Genomic DNA, 12,307 nt, shown 5'->3' on the forward strand with positions numbered 1-12,307 from the left:
TTTTAAAACCATCACGTGAGTAATACTTATTTTCTATGCGATGTATTAAAATAAAAATCCGACTAAAATTGAGTAAAATTTTTTGTTTCCTCAGTTACAACTCGAAGGTATTTTATTTGTTTTCTAAATAATTGATTTGAAAAAAAAAAATGACATTTTCGTTTTTAGAGATGAGTAACTCTACGATCTATTATCTAATGAGAAAAAAATACATTGTGTAAGCCTTAAATTAAATTGAGATTATTCCTTTATATCTCTCTCGAAAAAATTAATTCATGGTAATGTTACAAACAATGAAGCAAGACAAATCTTGTCTATATCTTTATAATACAGTACACCTACATCTGTCAGCATCTAAGCATAAATGTAATTTAAAAATGCAACGCTTTGCTCATACTTTTTTTTAATTTCAAAAATATTGTTACCCTACTCTTTCAGAAATATATAGTGAAACCCACAAAATTGTTTTCCCGTCTTCTTTGACGTACATCTGTTTATCTCATCGAAAAGTCCCCTCGTCTATAGCGTTTGAACTCTAGATACGGATAAATGCACTCCCTGGTCCAGCCTCTCTTCGCAGGCGTGAGAAAAGATCCTTCAAGTACAGCTGGGAGGGATCTGGTTGCGGGTATACCGTCAGCAGTAACTATACAGGCCGACTTTCACTCCCAGATGCAATTACCTACCTTACAAGTAGTGGTCAGTTGCATCCGTATATACATACATACGATGCACTGTTGCTGCTAGCCATGGCTGTGACAGTCTTGACATTGTGTGGGCTTCTTTGTCGTCTTCCTTTCTCGCGCTCTTTTTATTCTTGCCGTTCTTCTGTGCAAACGGAGAAAGCGAGTCAGTCTTATTTTAGCGATATAAGTGGGTAGTTGTCAGTAGAAACGCCGGACATATGTGGGCACGAACAATTAAGACGTGACACTTGTTGTGTTCATGGCACGCTTTAGATTTTTCTGTCTACATCGTTATTTTTCTATTTTTTTGTTTTTTTTTCTTTTTTTTTTTTTTAATGTCACTTTCGCTCAAAGATTTGAGCTTTTACCAAAATTGACGGCCGAATCAACGAAATTTAAACTTGTAAATAAATCAATCGACAGTAGTTATTAAAAAAGAAATATTACCATTTAATGTAAAATATTAATAAAGTATTACATAAAATATTTATACATTTAGTTTTGTAATCATTCAGGAAAGTGATCCCACCATTTTATAAAATATTCAAACACACATAATATAGTCTAGGTAAAATACGAGCACGATATAGCGATCTTTATCAAATAATAAGCACCACTTACGTGTGTACAATCTATTATTACTACGTCAACTGTATTGTACAGTGAGACTTTTTTAACAGAGCTTTGAAGGATTTTAAAAGATATATTTATATCAAAAGTACTTGCACAAGCCAGTTGTATCTCCGTATTCATGAGAATACTACGTGTAGGCGAAATTATCATCGTTTATCCGTTTATTTATCATCACACTGGTTTGCAAAGTCTTTTTAATTCATCATTTCTAATGAATTGTTTTCATCGCAGTGGAAGCCTTACATAAAATCCTAAATAACAACAACGCTAGTGAGGATAATGACAATAGGATGTAATATGTTGCAGTTGGTGGCAATAATCTCACGCTCCACTTAATGATAATACATGCGTGCGCATCAAGTAAAAAAAAAGTACGTGTAAAAACCTAATTATTATGGGGTGGGAAATTTCATTTGGCTAGCTGTCATTCAATCCATGTATATTCGGGTGCCAGCGAATTTCCTCAATGTCAGACTCATTGACTTTCTAGAAAAGTCACGACAGCCAGCAAAGGAGAAGTTTAGCCCCGTCATAGTGATAACTTTGAATCGGCAAAACATGCGCACGTGATATATATAGATACTTTTTATATATTTACTTGCAAAAGTGTATACGTGCGTGAGAAAGCAAAGCGCCGAGAATCTAGTTAGCTGCTACGGTTCTTACCACTGTAGCGCAAAAACGATTATTGTTCCGCTGAAAATTTAGATTGATCTTGCTTTCACGCTCGTTTCTACCACTTTCATAGTTTTGATAAGCGTTTGTAATGGTTGAAGAGACGATTGGAAGCGTAAAAAAATTTTAGTATTGAAGAAAATTGCAGAGCACGATTTTTTATCAATGACTCATTTACGAAAGGTCAAAATTCCAAAATTATATTTGCACAGATAACAAACTGGGCTCGGAAAATAATTATTCCACGTGGTTAACTGTAGAGATAGAACACCGCAGAATAGTCAAAATCATATTAATTCAATGGTTACTATTTCGTTTTTAATTTGTAACTGAAAAAATCACTAAATTTAGTAATGAAGCAACTGCTTGCAGTCCCAAAGAGGAAATAAATTGTGTTAACCATAGCCAAAACTTTCAAACGTACTAATCGAATAATATTCAAGGAAATCTCAAATTAATCACAAGACCCATAAAGTTGCACATGAATATAAAATCCCGGAAGACAAGACAGTACAAGAGGAGTCAACCAATTTCACTCGTGAATCTCTTATTTTCTGCATCCACGTAGTGACAATGACGCTCAGGGAATCCTTTCAAGCTCTGATTAACTGCGTTTAACATACATAAAGCCACAGCGTGTCAACTCAACTAATTTTGCGACAAAGTATTAATCATAAAAGTTGTGGACTTGAAAAAACACGTTTTTTTCTCTACCGTGTCGTCCTGATGCTCAAAATTAAAAATAGGTTGTTTCCCTATAGAAACGATTTTTTTTGAGTTTGCAAGATACTGTAATAATTTAAGGGAATCGTGGTCAAAGAGAAGATTGTTGTACAGTTACAAATGGATCAGTTGTATCTTATGTACAAAAACAGAGTTTTTCATAATTTTTATTTCATTTTTTTTCAGCAATAAAGGTAAAGCGGTATATGTAATATAAATATATACATGCAAGAGGGAGAAATTCTGCATCGCTGGGTGATGCAGCATCGTCACAATTATCATTATCACCGAAGAAAATGACCACGGAAACACTAAAACGCAGGAACGCCAAATCATGCTGGAAAAGGTATTCCAAGGAACTAATCCTTGTTTTTTTCCTGCAAACCATCGGCTTACTAGTCCCTAAATGTAAGGCTGAAAACCAATGGCCACGGTTTCTTCTTCCCATGATCAATACCATGAACTCGAGTGAGCTTGTGTTAAATCTACCGGAAAGTCCAAAAACGCCTGTGGGTAAGTAAAAACTTATTGCCACAGCTGAACTTATTCATTTTATGTTAGGATTACAATTTTTTTTTTTACTTTTTTTACTACAAACAAAAAGTTTAAGATCCCTGCTAATCATTTAATATTCTGTGAATATACAGGGATGCACATCTATCATTTGAAAGGCTTCGATCCTGATGGGGATGAATTGACGTTTGGGGTCCGTAGTCATCCGGACAGCGACGTGATAAGGATCGAGAGATCAACTATCAGCTCATCCTACATTGTGTTAAACAAACCTCTTGACTGGGAGGTGAGTCGTTTAACATTTGTTTGTTTAAAAAATATTTCAAAAGCTAAGCCCCAAGAAAAAAATTTTAAATAAAAACAAAATTAAATATTACCATGTAAAATAGAGTTTTAATAATTCTCATGGAACTGATGACCGGTCATACTAAGAAAAAAATTTTAATGTGCTCTACTAAAATTTACATGAAAATAAAAGCTTTCCATTGTACAAACAAAATTTCCAAGATTGGCGCGAATAAAAGAAAAAAATTTCAATAATAGGTCAATGGCTCGAAAGAACGTGTTAGCGCAAAAAAGATTGCCAGGTTTGATGTATCAATGCGATTTTTCATGGTTACTATACGATACCTCCTCTTCGCTTCTTTATTTCTCCTACTCCCTTCGAGTAAGTCTCGGTTCGCTGGTTACCGAACGTTGCGAGTCGAGTCGGTTCCACGTAATAACAGGTTGTCTTCATTGGAGAGTTTTACGGGATGCATCTTCGACAAACAAAGGTTCGATGGGCTTTTTAATGTGTACAAGTGTACATAGTAACTTATTCCCGTCAATGTTTCTGAGTCTTCCCACGTGTAAATTTTCAAATTTAGCCAAACTTGTGCCCATCTCGATTGTGAGTTTGAGAGATTATAAAAAAAAACTCTATTTGACAAATAAATTTTTAAAATCCAATTTGATTTAAAATTTTGATAAAACTACGTTTTCAATAAAATGTTTTAAAACTTCTGTGCAGACAAAAAAAACGTACGAACTAATCCTGACACTAACGGACGGCAAGCTGAGCGAGCGCAACTTCGTCGCGCTGCATCTAACAATAATCGTGATTGATATAAACGACAATGCGCCAATTTTCAAGCCACACCCGACGAATATTCAAATACGCGAAGACAGCAAGCCTGGTAGTATCCTGATGGTCGTACACGCTACGGATCTCGACGAGGGACGTCACGCAAGAGTGAACTACAGTTTGAAAGAAAGCGAAGGGGATAACGAGATTTTTTCGGTGGATCAGAAAGGCATTATCAGGCTTGAGGCTAGACTGGACTACGAGAGGAAGTCTCGCTATCAGCTGACCGTCCTGGCAAAGGACCAACCTTCGAACGAGGTGAATCATTTGGTTTTTTCTTTTTTTTTTTTTTATAAGGAAGTATTGATTCTTGTTTCTAATTATTGTTATAATTAAAAATATAAAACTAAAACCACAGTTGGATGTCAAAACTGGAACGACGGTGATACTCGTCCAGGTAAAAGATGTGGAGGACCAACCTCCTGTGTTCACATCTTTGATACCTGTTTCGCGAATAAGCGAGGATGCGCCGATTGGCACTTCGGTCTTGCAAGGTACGATTTATAAAATTGTCTGGTCAGTACTATGATTAAAAAGAAATAGACCAATCTACAAAAACAAATGTGCTATTTTCAGTACGGGCCATCGATGGCGACAGGGGAATAAATAACTCCATAGCTTACAGTTTAACCCGGAGCCCGAAGCGTCTCTTCGACATCGATTCAACATCGGGAACGGTATTCACGATAGGTCGACTGGACCGCGAGGATCCCTACAACATTGATAGCTTCCTGATCCTTGAGATAACGGCTAAAGAAATAGGATCATCCGTGGTACCCGAGCCCTTCACTTCCGCAGAGGTTACGATTCATGTAGAGGACGTGAACGACGAGACACCGACTTTTCGCGATTCCAGTTACGAGCTCGAGATCATTGAAAATGCACCGTACAATACACCTCTTACGTTCGTCGATGGTAATGCCGTAGCTGAAGTTTTCGATCATGACTTGGCACGTGTATTTTTTTTTTCACAATTATTATTTTTACCCTTTTAAATAATAAATTTTTTTTGTATGCGATACTAATGGTTGTTTATTTAAACAGGGGGAAAACGGTACCTTTACATTGACAATCGAAGGGGACGACGGTATTTTTGAAGTCAGTCCTTCGCAGGGCAGAAATGATATTCCATTCCAGATAAAAGTAAAAAACTCCTCGAAACTCGATTTTGAGATCAGACAAGGTACGTATTTAATAATATCGTACAGCATAAATAATGAAAGAAAATGTATCAATAGTATAATTTTTCTTTCTTTTTTCACAGAGGTAATTTTTACCCTTGTAGCCAGAGAAACAGTGGCTGATGAACCTAAGCAGAGCAGCGTCCCCGTAAGAGTACATGTAAGGGACCAAAACGATAACTATCCAGAATTCGAGTATACGATTTACAATGTTTCGATACCTGAAAACCCTCCGTTTACCGCGATTGTTATTGAGGCTCGGGCGACTGACTTGGACAGCAACTTTTTTGGCACAAGAGGTATCAAATACACCAATCTCATCGGTAGTATCGCTGACGCGTGAGTTGCAGTTACCTCATATATTTAATACCCATTTATGTTGACTCTCGTCTGTTATTGTAAGATATTTATCAAACAATTGACAATTCTTTTACAGGTTATCTCTTAATTCCAACACGGGCTTAATAACTATAAAAAAGCCGGGCCCCGCTTTCGATAGGGAACGCTTCACTCGCCACTACTTGACCATCGAGGCTAGCGATGAGTTAGGTCGGGGTAACAGAAACACTGCCCAGCTGATCATCAACATCGTCGACGTGAACGACAATCGTCCAGTATTTTTGCAAAACAGTTACGAGGCTGTGTTGAAAGAAAACGAGTGGACATTCGAGAAGCAGGTGAAAGTCCAGGCCATAGATGACGATCAAGGCGAAAACAGCAGGGTAGTCTATTCGATCGAAGACGGAAAATACTCTCGTAATTTTGTGATCGATCCAGAGAATGGCACCGTTTTCCCCATTGGACCAATGGACTTTGAGGCTTTGCCAAGAGATAGGTCAGAGAGTTCCCAAAGGCAGATCCTGTTGTATGTCCTAGCGACAGATTGCGGAACACCTAATCAAACGTCCGTGGTTCAGCTCAGGGTCTATTTTAACGACTTGAACGATGAAAAGCCCCGGTTTCTAGACCAACCCTACAAAACAACTGTCAAGGAAACTGAAATCGGAGGCACGAGTATTTTACAGGTGAGCACTCGAGGTCTCTTCCCCTTCAAACTCTCATTACCAATAAAACGCGATCAAGTCCACATCACCCGCCATGGTTTTATTTCAGGTAAAAGCTCAAGACGACGATCTATCCTCGCCCAATAACAAAATCACGTACAGAATGGTGGAAGGATATGGTAAATTTGTCATACATCCCGTGACTGGTTGGATCAAAGTGGCACCAGGCGCAAATCTGGATCTGGGAGACACTCCCACGACGGAATATAAGCTGTCAGTGATAGCCATGGACAATGGCATCGAAATACAAAACGAAGTCAACACTACCGTCCTAGTGAAAATTTCGGATGTGAACAATAAACCACCTGTTTTTGTAAATCCTGGCGTCATTAATGTTAAGGAAGACACTCCCGTACGCAAATTTCATTCATTTCATTTCGAAGACATAGATAATTGGAAATCTTTTTAAAAAAACTCGTCCTTGCCATTTTAGATCGGAACTTACATATTAAATGATGTAATAGCTCACGATCCGGACACGACGTCGTATCTGCATTACAGAATCGTTGCAAGTTCATCGGAGGCACGAAGCGAAAACGGCTCGTTGATTCCTAAAGATAAATACAATTATCTCGCGCATTTCAAGATTGATAAGGACAATGGATCCATTCAGATCGTCAAGGTATTGGATAGAGAAATATTCGATACGATGAAGCTTGGAATTGCGGTCGATGATTTGGCTGGCGAAACGGGCGGTCAGAGCACATATGGTACTTTTATCTTGATTCAATGATTTAATAGATTTTTGTCTCTTTATGAATGGTTTTATACATCAATTCGTTCAAATTTTTACAGCCACTTTAGACATAATCGTAGAAGACGTTAACGATAATCATCCAAAATTCACCCATCCACTCTATAAATATTACGTTACCGAGAATAGTAAAAATGGCGTGCGTATTGGTAATGTACTAGCGTATGACGCTGATAAAGATCGTGAAATCACTTACGCATTTAACGACTCACCCGACGTCATCCCACTGATCAATCTGGACTCGAAAACTGGAGAAATGACTGTGGCAGGACACATAGATAGAGAAAAATATTCATGGCTTAATTTTACTGTTAAAGGTTCTGATTCTGGAAGTCCGCCAAAGTAATAAACTGATTCTCTTTGATGTCATATCAACTGTAAAATGAACATGGTAATTTATACTTTCTATCTAAATAGGTCTAGTTTGGTGCCAGTATTTGTTCAAGTAATCGACGAAAATGACAACAATCCGTATTTCATGACCACTACGGATAATTTTACTGTACCTGAAAATGCAAAAGTTGGCACTAGAGTAGCTGTAATTACAGCTCTAGATCGCGACGACGGTGACTATGGAAAAGTCACCTACGTGCTCGATAAAAGGCTTGCAGAGGTGAAATAAAATTAAAAAACTGACCAATTCTCAACGATACTCAAGTCCAATGAATAAAATAAATTTATCGATTCTAGGACAAGTTTGCGATCAATCCAAACAATGGTTCGATAGTAGTGATTGGTACACTGGACCGGGAAACCAAGGATAAATATACGCTTAGTATAGAAGCTCGGGATAACTATCCATCCACGTATGCTGAAGACACATCTCGGAAACAGACCATGCAAATCACGTCAGTGTTTCACTCCTTTAGCTATTCTATCGTTTTTTTTCAAACTATAATAAGTCATCGATTCGTTTGATTATGTAGCTTTTATTTTTATTTTATTTAGGGTAGAGGTTACGGACGTGAACGACAATGTACCAACGATCAAGGTGCCCGAAAAGTGTGTGACCATTGGGGAGGACTACGATATCGAGAATGATATTATTACCATGACAGCTCATGATGATGACGATAATCGTACGCCGAATGGAAAAACGAACGTTTTAATTGTCCGTGGGAACGAGAATGGTTCGTACAGCTATTTATACTAACGGAAGAAAAATTATTACAATTATACTTAGTCACTATAATTATTTTGTTTGAAGGCTACTTTACACTTGTACAACCGGATTTCTGGACGGTCAAACTGAAAGCGTCGGATTCTCTACGAGATAAAGTCGGAAAATACGAGATGCAACTTGAAGTGCAGGATTTAGGTGAGCCACCACTCAAAACTCAAGTGACTCTGAAAGTCTGCGTTACCGATATCAACGATCATGCTCCGATTTTTACGAGACCACAAGACAATATAATCAAAGTGTCAGAGGTAAATTCTATTTTGAATTGATTAACTCTTTTTCGCCAAAATATAATGCAAAAGTTTCGTGGATTTTTATATAAATTTGTGTCAGAACGAAACAATTGGTGTGGAAATTGTTCAAGTCGAGGCGATAGACAGCGATTTCGGAAAAAATGGCGACGTTCGATACGAACTGAAACAAGATATAGCTGGACACTACAAGTCGTTTGCGATTGATGAAAAAAGTGGGAGGATTTATTTGAAACAGATATTAGATAGGGAAACTCAAAAATCATACGAGGCAAGATACATACGATAATTTGTACAAATAGTAATTACAACTTTTGATTATCAGTAATAATGACTAAATACTATGTTTAGATTCAAATAATAGCCCGCGATTTGGGCGAACCGGTGAACTTGAGTTCCAATCTGGACCTAATTATTCATGTGCAGGATGAAGATGACTTTGAACCTGAATTCGAAACAAATATTTATAACACAAGCTTTACAGAGGGTAAAATTGACGAGATAGTAGTCCTGCCGGACGCGATAGACAAGGATGAGGTCGACGAGCTCGATTTGACCAAAATTTGTTATTACATTGTCGGAGGCAACGATGAGCAACTATTTGAGCTTGACAAATACAACAATACGCTCACGGTAAACGTTTACATTACGCAATCAAGATATTATCTACGTTTGTGGAGTAAAACTGTAGTTTTCGCTAGGGCTAGACCATAAAAATTGTCAATAACATAGGACATTTAATTCCTAGGTTACCAGAGAACTGGATAGGGAAGCAAGAGAATCTTACGAGATAGTTGTAAAAGCAACTGATAACTGCAACATGATTCAGCCCGTAAAACAAGATTTTTATGAAAAAGACCCTACGCTGTTGAAAGTCGTTGTTACCGTGACTGATGTTAACGACGAAGCACCTCACTTTGTCAGCCGAGTTTTTACCGGAGGTGTAACGACAGATGCAGACTTTGGAACCGAATTCATGCATGTTCAGGTGATTGATCGTTCAAACAATTGACATAAATACATAAAAAAAAAAAAAAAAAAAAATTGAGTCAGAAGAAAACGTTGATTTTTATTACAGGCAAAAGATTCGGATAGCGGTGAAAATGCGATCGTTAAATATTACCTGATCGGTAAAATACTAATGACTCTGTCGGAAGGCTTCGATAATTTCCATCTACAGCCATTTTTAGTCGACGAGAATACTGGCGCAATAAAGTTAAATTTCGATCCTCAACGCGGAATGAAAGGATACTTTGATTTCACGGTTAGAACATTTTTTTGTATTTATTGGCTTCTAAAAATACGATTTAAACCCGATAGTTTTCATTGGCTTCGTTTAGGTTCTAGCAAACGACACCCACGGACTGAACGACACGGCAAAGGTCTTTATCTATTTGTTGCGGGAAGATCAGCGAGTCAGGTTCGTTTTGAGGCAGCACCCTTCCGAAATTCGTAGTAGAATTGAGCACTTCCGAGAGTAAGTATACCACGTAGCGAAAAAGGCAAAAAAACTCGTGACAATTGCTTGACTATATAACTTCTTCGTAAAATAGAGTTCTAGGCAACGTAACAAATTCGATAGTCAACGTCGACGAGTGCAAGGTGCACGCAAATCAAGACGGCACGGTCGATCGCACGCGCACCGATCTGTACCTGCACTTTGTGAGACGTCAGGACAATTCGATTCTCGAAGTGTCCGAAATCTTGCAGCTGGTGAACCGCAACATCGAGGAACTCGATGGTCTTTTCAAGGACTTCAACGTGCTGGACACGCAGCCAGCCGAACCGCAGTCACTGACACAATCCCAACAAGCTAGCACTACCATTTGGCTATCCATACTGACGGTCTTCCTTACAATCATGCTAGCTATCTGTATTTTCTTGTGCATGTGGCAAAAGTCGTCATACGAGAGGCAGTTGAAAGCCGCCAATGCCAATCCGTTTGGTACTTCTTTTTTTTTTTTTTTTTTTTCAATTTATGTGTGAAACGTGTTTGACAGTGATAAGGAGTGTTATTGACATGGCTTGTCGTTTCAGATCCAGATTTTCCAAGGGGACCCGGACAAGTTCCAAATACGAACAAGCACTGCGCCGAGGGCTCGAATCCAATCTGGATGCACGTCTACGAAAACGAGTGGTTCAAAACGGAAGGTGTCGCCAGGTAAACTGTGTATAAGAACCTACACTTACGTACAATTTTATGATTTTTTTTTTTTCTGAGATAAACCGTTGAGGTAGATATTTATTTGGGCCATGTGTCCTTAGAAATGTAAGGAAAGCGAATAACATTGGTAACTTTAGAGTAACACTCACATACCTCAGACATGTGCTTAAACAATAATTTATGGTAATAAATTTTTGGTATTTTATTCTTGGGCACAGTCAGCACAATTCTTTGGATGAAAACGCTGTAGATGAGACTGTCGACGAAGCCGAAGGCTATTACCCGAAAAATACGAGCCATCAGAATTCCAAAGGAAGGGTTCCGTCCATATATAGGTAGCATGACATTTATCTTAATTTTTTATGAGAAGTGTGTGGGTGACAAAATCATTAACTGATTTTTTTTTTTTTTTCATGTAGTGTCGAGTCGATAACGATAGATGCAGTAATCGATGAGTCAAACAACAATGGCGATGCTTCTACTCGTGAAAACCCATCGCCAGTTGACCAGGACCACGTGCCGAACAATGGGCTGATAAGGACCGTCGAGACGACGGAACTCTGACATTACGAGAAGAGACGGCGTACGCGTCGGAAAAAAATACGTGTCGACAAGTTGAAAAAGATTCAAGCGAATTTTTGTACATACTTTTAGAGCCGGATATTTAGTTATTCGGTGACAAATGTGTGATATAAAGTAATGACTTTTTTCACTACTTAGGATCTCCGTAGCTTTTATAACGAGGATTGAGTGAGCGATATTTTATTTATACGTGTACTGTGTGTTTTAGATAAGAATGAAAAAAAAAAAAAAAAATTTACGATTTCATGTAACGTCGCGAATGGTGAAGTGACTTTTTAAATCCCTGTATATATTTATATTGTCCGTCGTATATGTGATGAATATGTGTTAGTAAAATAAAAGACCAACGAATTTTTACATGTTATTTTTTTACAACTTAATAAACTTACAATGTTACTTATTGCTTTTTTATTACACATGTGTCACAAGTCTATTCGTTTTTTCCTTTTTAATAGAAGGTAATATCTTCGATTCCTCTTGCAGAAAACTATGTATCGATGAAACGTCTTTTTTAACAATAATTTGTGATTGAGATAATTTAACAAAAGCAAAGATTAAGATTAAAATGTACTATTTGTTAAAATTTGAAGCTAATATTTTTGCTATTAATCCGAAAATAAAACAATCGTGATTTTTCTCGTCAGACCCGAAAATTGTGAAGCATTCGCTCATGATGATCTTGGATTAAGTTTCAATTTAGTATATCTCTGATCATGATCCTTTTGCCAAAAACACTCGAATAATACTGATTCAACTGAAATAAATCACACTGGCA

The 12,307-nt window shown here is 37.6% G+C and overlaps 1 protein-coding gene across 1 annotated transcript; it reads left to right on the forward strand.

Moving 5' to 3' along the window:
* Positions 1-3,050: 3,050 nt before the first annotated feature.
* On the forward strand, positions 3,051-11,680 carry Cad88C (cadherin 88C). Its single transcript, XM_089596241.1, has 24 exons — positions 3,051-3,230; positions 3,365-3,516; positions 4,243-4,614; positions 4,715-4,850; positions 4,933-5,306; positions 5,401-5,539; positions 5,621-5,876; positions 5,974-6,562; positions 6,651-6,953; positions 7,035-7,311; positions 7,397-7,697; positions 7,773-7,968; positions 8,046-8,203; positions 8,304-8,485; positions 8,563-8,783; positions 8,869-9,057; positions 9,138-9,419; positions 9,535-9,774; positions 9,865-10,050; positions 10,127-10,263; positions 10,340-10,731; positions 10,824-10,947; positions 11,169-11,285; positions 11,370-11,680. The coding sequence occupies exons 1-24, from the start codon at positions 3,164-3,166 to the stop codon at positions 11,512-11,514; spliced, it is 5,535 nt and encodes a 1,844-aa protein (XP_089452367.1). The 5' UTR covers positions 3,051-3,163; the 3' UTR covers positions 11,515-11,680.
* Positions 11,681-12,307: the final 627 nt, after the last annotated feature.

The sequence above is a fragment of the Copidosoma floridanum genome, unplaced genomic scaffold (assembly GCF_036245765.1).
Source record: "Copidosoma floridanum isolate Cflo_tuat_1 unplaced genomic scaffold, Cflo_Japanese_pri ptg000030l, whole genome shotgun sequence".
Lineage (NCBI taxonomy): Eukaryota > Metazoa > Arthropoda > Insecta > Hymenoptera > Encyrtidae > Copidosoma > Copidosoma floridanum.